The sequence below is a fragment of the Macaca fascicularis genome, chromosome 3 (genome assembly GCF_037993035.2).
Source record: "Macaca fascicularis isolate 582-1 chromosome 3, T2T-MFA8v1.1".
Classification (NCBI taxonomy): domain Eukaryota; kingdom Metazoa; phylum Chordata; class Mammalia; order Primates; family Cercopithecidae; genus Macaca; species Macaca fascicularis.
Window position 1 is genome coordinate 97,988,634 of NC_088377.1, and position 19,465 is coordinate 98,008,098.

General features: G+C 44.4%; 1 protein-coding gene across 7 annotated transcripts in view; it reads left to right on the forward strand.

Annotated features, from left to right (window-relative positions):
• PDE1C (phosphodiesterase 1C) overlaps nt 1-19,465 on the forward strand; it is a 671,184-nt gene that overhangs the window by 109,623 nt on the left and 542,096 nt on the right. For 6 of the 7 annotated variants that reach the window (XM_005549840.5, XM_045388994.3, XM_005549841.5 and 3 more), the window contains exon 1: nt 14,075-14,432. The exons of the other annotated variant lie outside the window; for it this stretch is intronic. In XM_005549840.5, coding sequence (XP_005549897.3) covers nt 14,348-14,432 — 85 coding nt within the window. In that variant the 5' untranslated portion in view covers nt 14,075-14,347. Of the gene's footprint in view, nt 1-14,074; nt 14,433-19,465 lie in introns of those variants that run through there. 7 annotated transcript variants of the gene reach the window in all.

Sequence of the window (19,465 nt, forward strand, 5' to 3'; positions counted from 1 at the left end):
TCCCAGCTGGTTCTCACTCCGGCAATGGCTTGCCCGATGGTTCCAGTCTCTTCTCGTGCTGGCTGGAGGGAGAAGAGTCAACAGCACCCAAGGGCACAGATGCCATCACTGGGGAAGTGTAGCAGAGCCCTTGGGAACACCACGTCAAGGGGCAGGGGCAGGGTGGAAGGCCCTCCATGAAAGGGCTGGGCAGGGGAGTGCACAGGAGCCAAAGTCAGGCAGAGGAGCTAGTGAAGTGTCTGAAAACAGTCTCCAAGGACGTGGTGCTCTGGTCCTCTCCCTGCACCTCACAGATCACGTTTCGTTTCTTTGCGGAAAGAGGCAGGCGTCGAGAGCAGGGCGGCTGCAGAGGACTGAAGCTCCCGGGTGACCCCGCGGAGGGCGCGGGAGAGCGAGGGACGTGGCTCGAATGCTCCCTTCTGCTTCCGCTGCCCTTGCAACAGCTTAAGGGAGCACGGACGTGACAATCACCACCGGTTCTTTTGAAAGGATGAGAAACCAAGTCTCAATGCACCAACGCTGACTTCAGCCATTGCGGAGTGAAGATTTAAGTCCAGCCCTCCCGAACCTCAGTCCAGAGCCTGGAGTTTCCTAAGCGTTTCCAGTGCCCGAGCCCCAGCCTGGAAGTGAGCCGTGTCGCCCTTCCCGTAGGGGTCTCGGTCACACAGAAGGCCTCTGCTGTGGTTCTTTTTGTGGGTAGATACGCGAGCAAATGTAGTGCATCTTAATGTCCTCGTGACCAACTGTGTTGTGATTTCTCGCCTTATTCCTGCTCATGTGTGCAGCCCTTCACCCAGGTCACCGCTGGCAGACAAGTGGGAGGCACCTACGTCCTGGTGAAAAGACCACCACGCTGCCCAAGAAGGCTCATGCAGTTTTCAGAAAACTCCCTGCTCGCATGTCCTCTTTCACTTGTTCTGGGTCCCTGGTACCACACCCTTTTGTGTTCCTGCTGCCCTTCTGTGCGTGGCGGGCACCCCGCCAGCGGTGCAGGCTGTAAGCACAGCTGTGTGGACAGCAGCGGAGGGAGAGCGCCTCCCTAGATGGCGAGAGTTGGACAGGAAGAGCCCGTGTTTTCCCAAAATGAGGTTCCTGGTGCTTGGACTGAGCGGTTTAGGGAAGGTTTAGAGAGAGGGAACCCCTCGAAACATGGTGAGGCCATTCTGGGTTTGGAGGGATTTTTATCACACTCAGAAGGGAGGTTTGGTTTGGATTCTACATATCCACAAGTTGCCCCTAGGTGTGGGGCCCTGGCAGCTGTGGAACGTTGCTAAAGAGGTGTCTCCCGGCTGAATGTTCCTCTTTTTTTATGCTTAAGGAGCACGGCAGTCATTAAAGCTTTTAAAGGAAGTTTCTTCTGAAAATTCAAGGGTTATTCTGGTGTCTGGTGCTGACACCAGAGCTAACTAGTTGCAATTGTGAGGGTTATCTGTTCCCCTCTCTGACCCTGTCTCTTTATGGTAAGGCATCACACCCTCCACGGACTATGTCAAATGAGATATTGTATGAAAGTGCATTAAAATGAATAAAGGGCAAAAACATGGTAACAATGACACAGTGATACCAACAGCTGATATTTATTGAGTGGTTACTGTGTGCCAGACACTACTCTAAAGACCATTCATGTATTAAGTCACTTAGTCCTCACAACAACCATATGAGGTAACTGTTATTATCCATGAGGAAACTGAGGCAGAACCCAAGGTCATGCAACCAATAAGAACAGTGCCAGGATTCGACCCCAGCAGGTTGGCTGTGGAGCTTGCACTGTTCATGTCAATATTTTACTGCATTAACATGGCTATGGGTAGGATGAAAATGACATGAGCATGGTTAAGTTGAAAATGACACTAATAATGTAAAAAAAAAAAAACACTCTCACGTTCTCTCATGTCTTTTTATCACTCTCATCTAAAAAAAAAGAGTCAATGTTATCTCCTTCAGGAAATTGTGGGCCAAGGAAGTGGGTAGAAGGGCCATCAGATGAGGGTATCTGGAATTTTACACCCTCTCAGTAGACAGAGAGGCAAAGGTGGATTGAGCCTTTGAGAGGACAGGTCTCCATTTAGATCTCATATCCACTTTACTGGGGCTGGGCCTGTGTCTTTATGTGTGCAATGGGAGTTGCTGTGAGGGCTAAATGCGATTCTGTAGGTAAAAGGGTCTGGCACAGTGGCTGGACCACGGTATGGATCCCAACAAACATGAGTTGAGAATAAAGAAAACTACCAGAGAGGTCCACTAACTCTTCTGTTACTTCTTTCAATCTAATCATTAAACTAAGACCTAATCTTTACCCTTTTCCATTTCTTGTTCTTTCCAACATGTGGTCTTGCATTCCTAGAATATTGCACAGTTCTATTTTCCTTGTGATTTGCTCCAGTTGTCACACATTTGGAGTCAATTCCTCAGGTGTGTGTGGAGCGCTGGCTGTGTAAGTGGCGGTGCCCTGTACTTTGGAGGAGGGCTTCAAAACTAGAGGGAGAATAAATTAAGTCAAGAGGTGACACATGAGGAAAGAGGAAACCAAATTACCTCTCATTCTCACAAATGCTCTTTGTTGGCTTGAGAGGCAGTGTGTTAAAAATGTGGTTTCCAAATGCATGTGCAAGAATTTATCACAATGAAAAAAGTACCTTTTGGTAACTTAAATGCCTGACAAAAGCATCTCAGCATTAAATCATTAATACTCCCACCTGCTGCCAACTATAACTGCTTTCTTTTATCATGATAATACAGACTGTCTGATTCTCTGGTAGAGTTTTTGGGCAACAGTGTAATCAACATCGGGAAAGACTTGCTTGTGATTCTGAGATTTCAGTCATCTTGTCAATGTAGAGACTTTGTGCTTTCCCCACACACGAAGACTTCGTAATTCATGATCATTAGTTAGAACTTCAGTCTCACGCAAGTCTGTGATCTACTTCTTTTGGCATCAGCTTGCCTTGTATGGTGATTATGCCAAATATTTTTCTAATAAAGTACCAATATATAAGGTATTGCATGTTGATGGTATGGTAGCAGGAGTTTTTCATTGGTCCTGGTATGATACGGAAGAATGAAGCCCCTTTTGCAAAGAGGAGCATGGAGTCTTTAGATGGCAGATGTGTGTTCTTCTTTATTCTATCATTGGTAAACATGGATCGTCTCATACTGATGTATGGAGAATAATTACAGTGCATTCCTGACTTAGAAAGTTGACATGTAATTTCCAGGTTTCTTCTTAAGCTACCACCAAAAATAGAGTATTCATGTATTCATTCATTCAACAAGTATTTATTAACCACCTACTTGATGCTAGGCATTGTTCTAGGTGTTTGGGATACATCAGTGGTCAAAACAGACACAGCCCTCATGAGGTTTACAGTCTAGTGAGAATATCAGATTGGATGGTTCATTGATCTGGCTTAGGACAATTTAGTTTAATATTTATTTTAAATTATAAAAAATACATATATTTTTTGAGATGGAGTTTCGCTCTTGTTGCCCAGGCTGGAGTGCAATGGCACGATCTTGGCTCACAGCAACCTCTGCCTCCTGAGTTCAAGCAATTCTCCTGCCTTAGCCTCCTGAGTGCCTGGGATTACAGATATGCACCACCACACTGGGTTAATTTTGTATTTTTCATAGAAACAGGGTTTCTCCATGTTGGTTAGGCTGGTCTCGAACACCCGACCTCAGGTGATCCACCCACTTCTGCCTCCCAAAGTGCTGGGATTACAGGTGTGAGCCACTGCACTGGCCAAAATATTTTAAACAAAGAAAAGTACAGGAAGTAATTTAGATATCTATGTCTATATTGATAGCTGACTTTAAAAATGTTTATTTTTCTATTTTCTGATTATGAGCATGCTAGAAAATTTGGAGGATACATATAAGAAGAAACTAAATTATAAACAATATTCCTGGGTAGGAAGCCTCCAGGGTGCAGTCAGGATATGTTCATAAGAACAAACTTGAACTTGCTGGCTTTGGGAAACCAAGTATCCTATAATCCCAGCACTGGAATATAATCACTGTTACATTTTGATGTGTTTCCTTTCTTCCTGTCTGCTGTCTTCCTCCTTTACTCTCTACCTTCCTTCCTTTCAATTTGCAATTTCTTTTTAATTCACAATTTAAATATTTTTTAAGCACCAAGCAGGCAAAAATCACCCCAAAACAAAAAACCACATCCCTGGGCTGCATTTGATCCCAGGGAAGCCAGTTTGTAACCTCTGATTTAAACTTTTTGTCCTTGGCTATTCTCTCACTCACTGGGCTGTTCTTGCTCACTTTCCTGTCTTTCTTTAGTGCATTTTCTTTTTGACATAGTTGAGACTCTGTTGCATCCTACTTTGTGTTTGCTGTTTTTCCTTAACATTTTGTTCTGTGACATTTTCTTCAGAACTCCAGCATCCTTATCATTGTCATCATCGTCAGAAGCCACATCTGAGATATAAAAGTGGGGTGTGTGTGTGTCTGTTTGTATGTGTGTGTGTAGCTGTGTGGGGATGCATGTTTGCTGGTGATAAGGAACATATTTATTGTTCAATTTGAGGTGAATAAGCTGGAAGAAAGTTCTAGGTGAATTTAACCACCAGTGAACAACAGATGGAGGAGCATGTCTCTATTATAGGTCATTTCAGCAAATAGCTGGATCTACTCTGTAGGTCTGTGTTCCCTTTTGGGCTGCCTGACTATTCTCTCTGGTTTCAGTGTTCTTGGTGCTCTTGGTAATTCCGTTGCCAAGGATGCCACTGAGAAGAGCTACCTTCTCCGGGGATTTAAGAACCACAGTAAGAAAACCTAACTCCATAATTCCATTCTTTGTTACTGAGGGCTTGAAATGAGATGCATGAGTACTAAGCACTGAGCTTATCCTATGATGGCCTGACCAAGGCTGGACCCCCTAAGAAACCGTATTCCCTTCCTCATCTCTGAGTGCAAGTCCATGCCAGCTCTACCTGTAACCAGTTATCCATCTCGAACTTATCACTGTGCAAGTGGTATCCTGGGATGCTCTGTATTTATTCTAATTGCATGTTTCCCAAATCCTTATCAGGAGTCTTTGATGTGGCAAAGTTTGCTGGCCTGCTAAATATTAGTGACTGACTTTTTCTTTGCGATTCCCTTTGTTTCTTAGTGAACTAGAATTTTTGTGTTTCTGGGTACAGTATTTATGTTTTCTAGTTAGTGAAAGAAAAAAAAATCGTGTTACAAGATGATGCAATTTTCACCTCCTCAGTGAATTATATTTTTGTCTTGCTTTCTAATGCCAGAACTGTAATACAGTATTAAAATTATTGATATATTTAAACTTTCTGTAAGTGATCACAACAATAAGCCACATGAAAAGGGCCTTTCTGGGGAAAGTGGGCCCACTTTATAAAATTTACATCACAGTGGTGGGCTCAGGTGCTTTGATCCAGTGAACCTGGCCTTAATAAGGTAGAAAGGTTCCAACTCTGATTTGGGGACAGATTATGACCTCAGTTCTGGGCATGCAGGGTTTAACCGTGTCTCCACCTGGTAAGTTAGTGGTCAGATTGAGTGAAAACAGTGGGGAGGATAGGGTTTCAAAGGATCTGTGTTTACCAAACCTTCTTTTCTTTCCTAACTTCATTTTCCAGATGCCACCCACCCCTTGCAGTTTGGTGGGGCCATATGACTAATTTCTGGCTAAGAGAATGTGGGAAGAAGGGATGTGTGTTTATTCCATGCCTGGTTTCTGAAATTCTTCACAGTCTTCTACTGTTTTTTCTCTTCCTTCACTGGCCAGCTAGATGTGGAGGATACAGAGAAGGATCTGAAGTTCTAGGTGCTGATAAAGCTATGAGATGAAAGCCAACTTAGTCCCTGAATAACTCCATCGGCCAAAACGCCACATCCTGCTCCCCACAACCTATATTGAGCTTCGTAATAAGCAAGAAAAAAAATCCTTTATTATGATGTTAGGTCACTGAGAATTTGGATATTTGTTACAGACGCAAACTATTTGCACATAGTAGGTATACAATAAATGACTAAGTGCCATTTTTCTTGGTCCTGGGAAGTGCAGAAGATCTGAATCCTCTCCAGGAAATCAGAGGTGAGAAGAGTTGATAGGGCATGTCAAAGCCAAACCCTTGAGAGAGTCCAGAATCAGGTGGGGAAACCAGATGCCTTGCCAATGGCAATTTGACACTGGCTCCTGATGTCTTAGAGTCTTAAGCCCCAGGTGCCCACAAGGGTGGTGGCTTTATTGGTTGCTTTCCCTTCCTTGACTAACTTCCCCACTCCCTTTCTGATACTTCCTCAGTCCTCTTGTATGTGTTTTATGCTTCCCACTCCTTACAGGAGAAGATCCAGACTTCCCTGTGTTCCCCAGTTTCCCCCAAGATTCTGTAGGGTCTGATGAGCCAAGATAAGGAGTTTTTACTTTATTCTAAGTATTGATTTTTCTACAGCGACAGAGAGTCACTGAAGGGTTTTAGACAGAGGAAAGACATGACTACATTTTTATTTAAAAAGATCTCTTTGGCTCCTGGATAGACAATGGCTTGGAGCAAGAATGCAAGCTGGCTGTGGAGGTGAGAGGCTGTTGTGATAGTTCATGTGAGAGACAGTGGTAGCCTGGACTAAGGCAGGGTCGTCTGTGGATAGGACCGGACAGATGCCAGACATACTGAGGGAACATTTCTGTGCAGACTTAGTGACTGTTTAGATGAAAAAGAGGGAAGAGTAATGACTCACAGGCTCACCAATTTGGTTGTGGAGCAGTAGGGAGGACCTTTTCCAGAGATGGCACTATTGGAGTGGAAGAGTGAGGCTTTGATAATATTCTGGAAGTATTAAGACCAGGAACCCAATTTACTGTATTAGCCCATTTTAATGCTGCTAATAAAGACATACTCAAGACTGGGTAATTTATAAAGAAAAAGAGGTTTAATGGACTCACAGTTCCACATGGCTGGGGAGGCCTCACAACCATGGTGGAAGGCGAAAGGTACGTCTTACATGGTGGCAGACAAGAGAGAATGAAGGACCAAGTGAAAGGGGTTTTCCTTTCTAAAACCATCAGATCTATGAGACTTATTCACTACTATGAGAACAGTATGGGGGAAACCACCCCTATGATTCAATTATCTCCCACCAGCTTCCTTCCACAACCCGTGGGACTTATAGGAGCTACAATTCAAGATGAGATTTGGGTGGAGACATAGACAAATCATATCAATGCCTCACCGAGGGACTGGGTGGGAGCAGCATTCAGCCCAGGCCCTGCTCACTGAGCTCTGTTTGTTCTGGCATGGGGCTGCTTCCACCTGGGAGAAGGGCACCCTTTCCTAACTCTCACAGACGTGCCACATGGGCTCTGCCCAGGAGAGACTCTTGCCCTAGTGAGTTGCCCAAGGAATGCCTGAAACTCTAATGAGTCAGATGAGAAATCCTCCTTCCATGGGGAAAGAGGGTGGTAAAGGTTAGCCTGGCTTGAGAAGTGTGTAGAAGCTTTGTCTGGCTCCCCTAATACCTCAAGGGAAACTCTGGAGGAAGGATAGGAAGATGAAGATTTCAGATTTGGATGAGTCAAGGCCAAGATGACTGTAAGACCTACTGAAGAAAAAAAAGGTCATTATACTTGCTGCATAGTGATCTGGGCTGGAAATAGATACTTGAGAGTCATTAACAGAGCTGGGAAGAGCAAACAGGATTGTTCAGGAAAGAGGGAATGGAATGAGAAGATAAGAGTTTTCCCTGGTTAACAACAACAGAAAAGGCATTGGCTGCAGAGGTAGCAGGAAAACCAGGAGGAAGCTGTGCCCTGGAAGCCCAGGGAACAGAAGACATCCTAGCTGATGCAGCGGGTTCACAAGACAATATGCATTATGAGGACCATAATGCATTTGCTAAATGAAGCGAAGCACAGCTGACAGAAGTGTCATGGAATGGGGAGGGTGATGGAGGCTGGGTCTTGTGGATGGAAGAGTGATTGAGCAGGCCCTGTGCAAGCCCCAGACTCTAGCTCTCAGAAAGCCCATGAGTTTCTGCAGCTCAGCTGAGTCATGGAGACCTAGAACCTCTGGTCCCATTGCTCACAGGGTGATACTTTGGGGCCTTAGGCCCAGGGTTGAGTGAGCTCGAAGCCTGTAACTCTTGCCCCTGATTATGGATTACCTTAAGCATTCTGTAGAAAACAGAAGGGCAAAAGGGACCTAGTATGCTAGTGATGATGACGATGTTAAAAATAATAACATCGTCATGTTGTAATAATATAGATGATAATAATAAGTAAAATGGAATGCTTACTCTGGGTTGCATCCAGGACAAGTCTTTTACATACATTATTATAACTCACACATTTCTTATGAGATAGGTATTATATGTCCATTTTACAAAAGAAAAAACTAAGACTCAGAGAGGCTAAGTATTTTCCCCAGATCTCACGGCTAGCAAGTAGAGGAGCTTTTTGTTTCATTTAGCAAAGTAGAGGAGCTTTTTGTTTCGTTTTATTAATTTTAAAAGTTACTAACCTCTTTGCTACAGAGCCGTGTTTTGAACTTGCTCCAAAGCTGATCACAGAGAAAGAGGATGAGTGGAGAGAGGGAATGACTAATGGGGCTGGCTGTCCTACCCCAATCCTATCATCTCCTGGCCACACAACCTTGCATTATATGTCTTTATTTACTTTGTAATTCATAAATGTTTTAGCGAAGGCCTACTCTGTGCCAGGCACCATGCTGGGGCTGAGGATGGAAGACCCATCTCTGCTACCTGCAGACCATATCCTTATGAGGAGATGGGCAGGCAAACAGGTAGTATGAGTACAGTGTGATGATTTTATGATGGGGACACAATGGGATCCAGGGGAGGCTTCAAGTGGGGGTAGTTACCTCCCCTGAGGAATGTCAGGCAGAAAATGCTTTCTGGAGGACCTGGGAGATTAGCAGATACCTGAAGGGTGAGGAGGGAGGTCTCTAGGCAAACCTGGTTGGCTGAGGGGGAAGAAAATTCCAGGCTTGGTAGTCTGGATTAAGCAAAATAAATTAAAAATAGTTGTTCTGATCTCCCTCACCCCCACTGCAGAAAGTCTCCACTTCTAACTCCTAACTTCAAAGGCCATGATAAAATTCTCCCCAAACTCTTAATGCAAAACAATAATTTAATTTACTCTAATTTGCTACATAATGTTATAGGGAGATCGTTGGCGGCCCTCTGCTATTATTTTCTGAGACACTAAAGGCAGGTACTTAAGAATAGTCACTTTCACAGACGCATAAATAATATGTAGACTCAAAAAAAGTTGAAGAATGAACAGGGGGCCAAAGAAAAAAATTGTCTCCTTGTGGAAATAGAATTTGGTAACTTCCATCAGGGCCTTCTGGGTATGTTTTTGGCACCTTTTTTGGGCCCTCAAGTGTTTAAGCACACTGCTTTTAATCTTTCCCATTTAATTAGATTGTCTCTGCCATTCCTGGATCTAATTTATTTGAGAGGAAAAAAAAAGGACTGTAGGGAAGCAATAAGGTAGAAGTAAAATGAAACAGAGGAGGGTACTGGTGACAGCTGAAGAGGAACTGCATCCAGTTGCACTGACTTTCTGTGACTGTTTTCTCATTCTGACGCCTAGTTCCAGGGACTGTTCTGAGATTTACTCTTCCTGTAAAATTCTAAAAGGCAGGGACTGTTTCTTGGTTAGCACAATGCCTAGTATATAGTCGGCACTCAGTAAATGTTAGTTTAATTTCTTCTTTTCTCTGTTCATTTCTTCCTCCTCTGCTTCCCTTCTTGAAGGGAGTCAGTTTGGTAGACTAGCTAGAACTCTTGGTTTCAAGCAATAGCAACTCACATTGGGTCACTTACAAAAAGGGACTACTGTATAGTATAAGGGTAGTAGGGTAGCTTACGCAATTTCGGAGGAGCTGATTTTCAGATGCCAGCTGGAACTGGGCCTGGAATGAACTGGGACTTTTTCTTTACCTCTGACAATTCCTATTCCCAGAAATGGTATTCATCAGCCCAGTTTGGGTTCTATCAATTACAGCCAAAGGAGCAAGGTTGCAGTTCAGAAACTTCCTTGCCTGTAGCCAATGATTATATGAATGGAAGGAGGCCCTTTCTAGAATTTGGAATGGTTGTCAGACAGCTGGATAGGTGTCTGTGAGGTGTGTGCACGATGCTCTTACTGGGGCAACTTGGGTCTACAATCTTGGACCATTGGCTGTTGGGAGAATTCCAAATAGTAGGTAGCTTCCTACCTGAGAATGGTTGAAATGCATTAGTGAGATGCTGAGGGGCTGTCTTCTCTCTCGTATAAAAAATAAAAAGATGTTTTCTTAGAAACTACACTTTTTGATACATTCTATATATGTTGTCTTATATTTTTCTAGAACTTTATTTTTATTTTTATTTTTTTTCTAGAACTTTAAAAGTGAAAAACCAATGAGCAACAAGAACTTGCCATTAATATCCTTTCTCTTATATAGAAACATGTAGTAGAATCCACCATCAGATCCACAGAGTGAATCAAAAGACTTGATATTAGCACTAGATTCAGAGGAGCATCCTGCCAGATTCTTTTTTATATTGTGTCATATACAGTTGTTATATTTGAAGGACATTATTTGATCCTATGAACTGATGTAGGTAATGAATTCAGCTCTTCCTCTACTTTCTTGCAGTGAAGACAGGATCACACATTACTTCTTGGAAGAAATTAATCTTAACCTAAGTAGTCTTAGCTATTGACTGGATCAAACAATTATTAGAGACCTTCTTCCCTCCCTGTTTCCCTTCTTTGTTAGAATGTACTCTTAGTTCTTCCATGTTAGAATCCATTCCAGTAGTTAAAAAAGATCAATTTCTCTCCAAACCCAAATTTTAAAGTAAATATATTAAAACTAGAAGTTACCCAAACCCTGACAGATGTAAAGTATACTCACTATAATTTTAGGAGTCAATAAGCATTTTATGTAAAGGGCCAGATAGTAAATATTTTTGGCTTTGCGGGCCATATGGTCCCAGGCACAGCAACTCAACAATGGCTTTGTAGTGTGAAAGCGGCCAGAGAGAATATGGAAATAAATGAGCATAGCTATGTTCCAATGAAACTTTACTGGTGGATACTAAAATTCAAGTTTCATGTAGTTTTAATGTGTCATGGAATATTATTCTTCTTTTGATTGTTTACAATCACTTAAAAATATAAAAGCTGTTTTTAGTTTGCAGATGCCACAAAAACAGGTGATGGGCCAGATTTCAGCTGCAGACATTAATTTGTCAAATCCTGCTCCAACTACCAAAGCAGATGATTGACACTTCTGCTTGTCTGTCTTGGTTTAGTTTTCTTACTTTCTAGGCTTTATTGAGTGAGCATTTCTGAAAGAGCAAACAAAAGCAGTGCTTCTTTTGATCTCAGTCTTGAACTCATTCTTTCTTGACTTATGTAATGGTAGCATTCAACTTCACTTGGTTCGGTGTGAGAACCCAAAGACTGAAAAGGCTGCTTTAAGAGTTTGCACTTGAAGCAGTGCATTTTAGTGGTTCTGTAGGTGTACAATCTCTAAAACCAGGGAGAGAGATAATGATTCTGGGGAGAAGCAGTTTAAAAACAGTTCTAATTATTCAGGCAAGTTATTTTTACCAGACTTTAGGGGACAGAGAAATGATTGCATTTTTATTATTTTTATAGGTTATATTTCAAAAAGCTTTTCTGTTAAGATGATTAAATACTAAGTTTTAATTTCACTCACTTACGCAAGGAAAAATTCCATTTCAATAGACTTTTTCTTTCTTTCTTTTTTTTCTTTTTTAGATAATTTACTACAGGAGACTTAGGGCTCTCAGCTGAGGACTTATTTTGGCACCAAAAAAGACATGTTGTTCACTTAGAAGCTTGGTAAGATGAGAGAAATACAGGGAAAGGGGAACTATACGAAACCTTTGGTGGTTACTATATTAAAAAATACATAATATTAAGGTTAGGCAAGTGTCTCATTCTTGTAATCCCAACATTTTGGGAGATGGAGGCAAAGGATGACTTGAGCTCAGGAGTTCAAGACAAGCCTAGGCAACATAGTGAGACCTTGCCTCTACAAATTTTTTTTTTTTTTTTTTTTTTTTTTTTTTTTTTAAAGCAGCCGGATGTGGTGGCGTGTATCTATAGAGCCCGCTACTTTGGAGGCTGTGGTGGGAGGATCACTTAAGCCCAGGAGGTTGAAGCCAGTGAGCCATGATTGCACCACTGCACTCCAGCCTGGGCAGCAGAGTGAGACACTGTCTCAAAAACAAACAAAAAACCAAGCCCACATTATATTACATGTAGTATATATAAAATGTTACATATAAAAATTCTCTTCACCTGTAAAATTAATGGTGGCAACAATAACTAAAATACATTATTGTCACAGAGAAGAATTTTCCATGGAGTCTATGTAATAAAATCTGGGAGTCAGCTAGTGATTGCAATAATTGGATGCGTATTGTGTGCCTAGGTTTTATGCCCTTACTCCTAGTTAATCCTCATTGTCAGAGAAGGAAAGTAAGATTCAGGGAGGTCAGACGGCCACATAGCTGGTAAGTGATGGAGCCAGCTTTCAGACCCAGGTCTATCTGTGAGCAGAGCCCTTTTCATGCCTCCATGTTGTAACAGGTTCCAGGCGTGGGTATTACAGTCTCAGGGACTACATGATGATTTTGAAACACCCCTGAGTGCATGCTGAAATATGCCATTCTATGTGGCATGAGGTTCATGACACTGTTGGTTGCCTTTATGATTAATTAATCTTGCTACAACCTAACCAGACCATGTGAATATGGTTCTAGGTCTTCCCTGAGAGAATTTACAACTGAAGTGACAACTACACTCTGACACAATTCCATTTCTTTAAAAATACATGGTGAATTGAAAAAGATTAAATTCTGGGGACATACATTAACCTAGGTTCCAGTAGGCTTGGGGGTTTTAATGGGCCCCCTGAAGTTGTATGTAGAATAGGGTACATGTGTGTCTGTGTGCTTTTTTTGGGACAAGGTTTCTAATCTTCATTAGATTCTGAAGATACGTGGAGCCATTACCCTCTAAACTCAACTGGAATCAATTAGGAATATACCTGGATGATTCTTATTATTGGCAAATGTTTGTTAAGTGTGTCAAATTTCATCACAAAAATGAGGCTAAATTAATTGTAGTCTCACAATAGCTTGAGCACAGAACCCTCATTCCACATTGTTATACCGTGGACTCTTCTGTGGCACTCAGCTCTGGTCTCTTTTCCCGTGGGCATCCGCAGCCCCTAACAGCACTGCAACTGTAAATCCTCAATAATTGCTTGCTGATCGGTGGGAATAATTTTCCTAGTATAAGCCTTGCCTAACTCCGTCATTTCAGGCACTGGAAAGGCCAATGGCTAACGTGGCATCGTCATAAAGTGAAACTTCTGCCTCCTAAGTCCGCCGCTTCCTTGTGTAGCACTTTCCTCAAGCCCCACTCAGCCTCAGTTTCCTCTTCTGTAATAAGAGCGTCAACTATGGGATTGGTAGATATCTTCCACATCAGCAAATTCCAGGAGTCTATCACATTGAGCAAACCCAAATTCGAAAGGTCAGGACAAGCTATTTGGAATGGATGGTAAGGGGCGAGTTCTAATTCGATTCTACATTTCACATCAGAGAGCCTAGGGTGACTTTGACAATTACCTTCCTGGGAGGGACAGTGGAGAAGGAACACTATCGGGGCTCCAGGTTAGTGCTGGGGACAGTGGCTGGGAGGAAGTGGGCGTGGCGATTTTTCCCGACTTCCTTGTTTGGAGTAAACTTCGGCAACATCTGATGGCTAAGGGGTTTGCTTTTCCATCTGTTGATGTGCTTTCTGGAAGCTCCCCGGTCTGCCAGAGAAAACATATCCAGAAGAGGCACGACGCCAATCCAGCCATTCCCTTGGGTCCCCAAATCCCCCCAGCCACCAGAGACGGAAGGAGAAGCTGAAGTGGAAAACAGACGTGCCTGGGGCGCGCGGACCCCGCGGCTGGCAGAAAGTAGCGTGGCCAGGCAGGGACCTCCGCGCCCACCCGTCAGCCCCGTCCACGCGCTCGGGCGCGCGTCCTCCCTTCCTGACACTCCTCTTGCCGCCTCTGGAGCTTGGAGATGGGACAGTCGCGACGGCTCCTGCCTCTGCCGAGTTCCTAGCCCTTTAGCTGTTGACGTTGGGTCCCCGCGCTTGTCTCCAGGCACTCAGCTGCCAGAGCGCGGCGGGGCTGAGGGTGACAGCGCGGCGCGGCCGGGGCAGGATTCGCCGCCGAGCCCCGGGCTGCTCACTCCGCCGTGGTGGAGGAGGGGACCGCGGACGCCGCTGGTTGAGCTGCGAGGTCCCTGCCCGGCCGGCCGAGCCATGACGGACGCCAGCAACAGGAAGGAGGGCTTCAAAAAATGCCGGAGCGCCACTTTCAGCATCGATGGCTACAGCTTCACCATCGGTGAGAACTTTCCACCCCTCTCTGACTCCTGGCTCGGACAAACGCCCTCTCTGGTGGCGGCCAGAGCTCCTTTCTAAGCGGGCAGGGGGAGCTCAGGGGTTGGGCTGGGGCCGGAGGGTGCTCGCCGGGCGGGAGTCCCCGGGAGCGGCGACTGGGTCGGGACAGAAACCGCACCCTGGGCTGTCTCCCCCGCACTCTTTGCGGGCTCCGACCCGGCGTCGCGCGGAAGCTGGTTTTCAGCATCACACCTCCCCGAACCGCTCGGCTTCCTGGCTGATTTTAATAACGCAGGCCGGGGGACAGGAGGGGTGGAAATAGGGCTGGAGACGCTGCGATGGAGAGATGAAGGTAGGAGTGCCGAGAAAGGGAGACAGAAAGCGACAGGGAGATGTGGACATGATAGAGACACACAGAGCGGTAGGAACATCCAGACACGGAGACGCTGATAGAAACACCTAGACCCCAGAGATAGAGACGGACGTCAAGACAGACTAGTAGAGTGACAGGGACGTGGAGACAGCGACTGAAACAAGAGAGGAGAGGCTGAGAGAGGCAGAGACCGGGGAATTCAGAGAGAGAGAGAGAGAGAGATTGAGATTGAACAATAGTTTCCATAAAAGTTGAAACAAAGGAAAAGGGACACATGAAGAGAGAGAAGAGAACAGAGAGATTCAGAAAAATAAAGCAGAAAAAGAGGCTAATTCAGTCTGAGAGAGAGAGGCCGCAGGGAGGGGGATCATATGTCATGCTACCGAAAGTATTGGAGAAAAAGCTGTGATGTCTCTGAGCTGCAGGTGGTATTTTCCTCTCCTGCCCTTGGGACTCCTAGTGGCTCCTGTTTTCTTTCCCCCAAAACCCTTCACCAGGAGGGGGACCACAGGGGGTTGTGGGGGCCCTCAGGGAGCAGCAGGGCCACAGGGTTGACCCTCTGGAAGCCTAGCATTTGAAGAGGTGGGTCCTTGATACCTTCCGCCCCATGCCGTGGCTGTTTTGAAACAACTTGTCAGGGATTGCCTCCACATCTTCCTTGGAGGTGAGTAGAACTCAAGTCCCAGGTAGAGCCCTGGAGGCCTGCTCCTTGGGACTTCAGCCTCTGGAGAACAGCAGGACAGAGGCAGGAGCCACTCTGATTCCTACTTTTGGAAGTACTCAAGTTACTGTGGTCTTAATCTGAACTGAACCCCAAAGCCTTTGAAAACGAGGGGGTACATTATTTTGCTTTCTGTGGGCTGTGTCTGCTTGGATGCGTATCAGGAAAGTACCAGGGCCAAGAAGAGACCAAGGAACGGAGCTCATCTGAGGGCCACTTTTGTTCTTAATGAAGTAACCCAAGGTTTCTGGGGCATGGACTGAACACTTGCCCTTCTCCAAACGTACCAAATCCCACCCCTCTGAGCCTTTGCCTAGGCTGTTCCCGCAGGCAGGAATGCCATTCCCCCAGCACAGCATTGAGAAATCTTGTCTATGCTTCAGATCCCAGCTCTCACTTTCCACCTCTTCCACTGTCCATCCCCATCAGAAAGAATTTCTTCCTTGGCACCCCCTCCAGTCTGGGAGTTCTCTGTTGGAGCTCACACCCTGCCTTGAATCAGTTATTTAGGCACCTGTTGGTAGTCTTCATTGCATGAGAAATTCCTTAAGGGTGAGACTGCTTATGTATATTTCTCTCTCAAATGGTGTTGGTGGGTGCTAAGGGAGTGTTTGTAGAAAAGAATTAAAGGTTGCTAAAGTCAAAAGTGTTTCATTAATAGATCATTGTCATGTTAAATTGGTTTTCTTGACTCTGGTAAGAAAATTCTCAAAAGTTATACCAGGTTGTCCTTATGAGATCTTATCCTCCAAAGTGTGGCTTTCTCAAATCCAGGATCATAGTGTGGTCCTCCTCCTCCTGACATTTTCCCTTTCTGTTAGAAGAGATGGTCTAGCAGATTGGTATGGTCTGGTGGTCAGTAGAGACTCTAAAAATGAGCTGGTCACTTCCAAGTGCGATAGCCGCCAACTTATTTCAGATTGCTGAGAATTTATTCATTCACTTCTTTCTGCTTATTCTTCTTCCCTCCCCCTTTCCACATTTATTCAATTTTACTATATTAAGAGATACAATTTAGCGCAATGCCTGCCACACGGCAAACATTCAATAAATGGTAATTGTAATTATTCAAGGCACTAAGCTAATATCATGGAGAGTTTATGAAGATAAATCAGACTTAGAATCTGTGTTCAAGGAATTTGTATTCTTGGGGCGATGTGATATGTTCATACGTAACCATTTTAAAAAACAGAAATTAGTAAGTTGCTAGAGAGACATTTAAGAAATTTTAGGCCAAGTTTAGAAAATATAATAATAAAAAAGGAAGAAAGAAAATCAACTGTCATTTTATCATCCAATGCTAAATATTAATAATTCTTGTATATACTTCTAATATGTACATTGTTTTTACAAAGTGAAATCATAATTTTTGAAAAATGTGTTATTAAAAATACCTTATTAGTTTTGTTTCATGCTATATATAAAGTATTTTAAAAATCAACTTCCTAATGTTGGCTACTTAGGTTACTTTTAATTTTCACCATAATAAACAGTGATAAAAAACTAAATCTATGAGTATATCCATGAGTACTTTTTTTGAGACAGAGTCTCTCTCTGTTGCCCAGACTGGAGTGCAATGGCATGATCTCAGCTCACTGCAAGCTCCACCTCCCGGGTTCACACCATTCTCCTGCCTCAGCCTCCCAAGTAGCTGGGACTACAGGCACCTGCCACCACGCTCAACTAATTTTTTTTGTATTTTTAGTAGAGACAGGATTTCACTGTGTTAGCCAGGATGGTCTTGATCTCCTGACCTCATGATCCACCCACCTCGGCCTCCCAAAGTGCTGGGATTACAGGCATGAGCCATTGTGCCCAGCCCATGAGTACTTTTTAAAGAAAACCTTCTAGAAGCTTAATTGCTTAGTCCAAGAGTATGAACATTTTTAGGAACTTTAAAACATATTGCTCAACTGCCTTCTGAAAAGATTTACCAGCTTCTACTCCCATCAGCAATGTTTTGACAGCTCTGAAAGGTAGCTGTTATGACCCCTGTTTTAGGAGAAGAAACTCCCAAGACTCCAGAGGAAATAATTTGCCAGAAGACATACAGCTAGGAGGTGGCAGACTTGGGTTCAAACCACATCTGCCCTGACTCCTCAGCCTGGGGTTTGTCCCATACATCATGTGGCCTCCCACAGTGGACTTTATTTCTGCTGGACCCTCGGGACTAGCCCATCATCCTGCAGAAGAGAGATCTGGGAATTTGTTAGCTCTGCTTAACCAGCCAAGGCTGGAGCAAAACCAGAAAGAGATGGGACCATTGCTGCAGGTGGGACAGGGTGGGGTTGCTGCTCCCTGGAGGAAGATCAGGTAGAAGAAACAAGGTTAGTTAATCTACCTCACTAGACTCCCTTAGTCCCATGCTTCCCTGTCCTGGGGCAAATGATTTTCCATCCTCTTTATGTAATTTTCTCAGGTCATGAAATGGGTATGTGGTCAAGAGGTCTGGGAAACAAGATTATGAGATTGAACACGTGCCACATTCAAGCAGTGACTTTCAAAGCACCTTGATGCTTTGAGAGTTCCATCCCTGGGAAACCATTGAACTTATGATGATTGCAGCAAGTGATTATTCTGATGAGCATAATTGAAGGCCATATGTAGAAGTGCAAGTGTTAATTGACTCTGGTGTGGTAGTACTTGTGAAGGAGCATTTGCATATGAAGTGAATGATTGGGGTGCGTAGGTGCAGTACCTTGTATTTCAGAAGAACTTTCCTTCTGGAGTTTGGATGTCTATTTGGGTTTGTATTAAGTCATTCACAGATTCTTGCTCTCTCCAGAAGGCTGCCTGAAATACAAATAAACACCTCCCCCTCAAAATGATGTATGTCTGCCAAAAACAAAAGCACATTTTTTCTTTTAAATCACCTGAGTGGGCCCCACTCGATCTCTTTTGATGCTCCTCCCTGTTCATTTTACAGATGAGAAAATGGGACTGAGGGAGGGCCCATCACTTCCCTCCTGGCCTCGGTGATGACCTGCAGGGTGTCAGAAGGAGGTGGGTGAAACCAGAGGCTCAGAGGGATGTGAAGTTGGCGGAGTGAATGTCAAAGAAGCTGCTTCCTTCAAAAATGAACCTATTGGTGTTGTGGAAAATTCTAGGCCTGTACTGAAGAGGTGTTGCTAACAGGGATGTGTTTCCTGTAGCAACGGCCACTGGCTTTTCTGCCTTGTGTTTCTCTCCTTGGGTTGTCCCAGAGGAGGAAACACAAGAAGCCCTTAGACAGCAATCGGAGGCTCAAGGGGCTGGGAGTTGGGGGTTCCCTGACTTACCCTTGGACAGCAGGGGATGGAGGCCAAACTGAAGGGAGGAGGTTTGCTAATAGATGCTCCTGTCAGAGGGGATCTGGGCAGGCAGGGCTCTGTGGGTGGCCGAGGCCTGAATGAATTGGCTGCGTACACTGGGAGTGTGGCCCACTCTCCAGCTGAGGCAGAGGCCCCTGGCCTCCTCTGGGGCATATGGTTGAGGACTTTCTGAGCCCAGACTGGTCTCTGTGCTCTCTCAGCTAAGTGTCTTGTCTGCCCTCCATCTGCCTGCTTAAACAAGCAGGCAGTCTGGGTGGAAACAAGAACTTTGGACCTTTTACACCTGGTTGGGAGTGATCGTGGGGAGCAAAGAACCCAGTAAGGATTCCAGGTAAAATATTCTATGGCCACCTCCCAGTGCTCAGGGACCTACTTCTCTCCCTCACTTGTATCTTAGAGTCAGAGTCAGGTGCAGCAGGGTGTGGGAAGAGGAGTCTGCAAACGGAGGCTTGCGATCTCTGCTCTGCTGTTCATCCTCTTCCATTCTGCACCATGGGCAAATCACATTATCTCTGAGCCTCAGTTTTCTCACATGTAAAATGGGGAGTAAGATCCTTAAATTTTGGCAGTATGGTGAGGATCGAGTGAAGGTTTGCATGAAACAACTGCGCTGTTAACTCTAAAATGCCCTC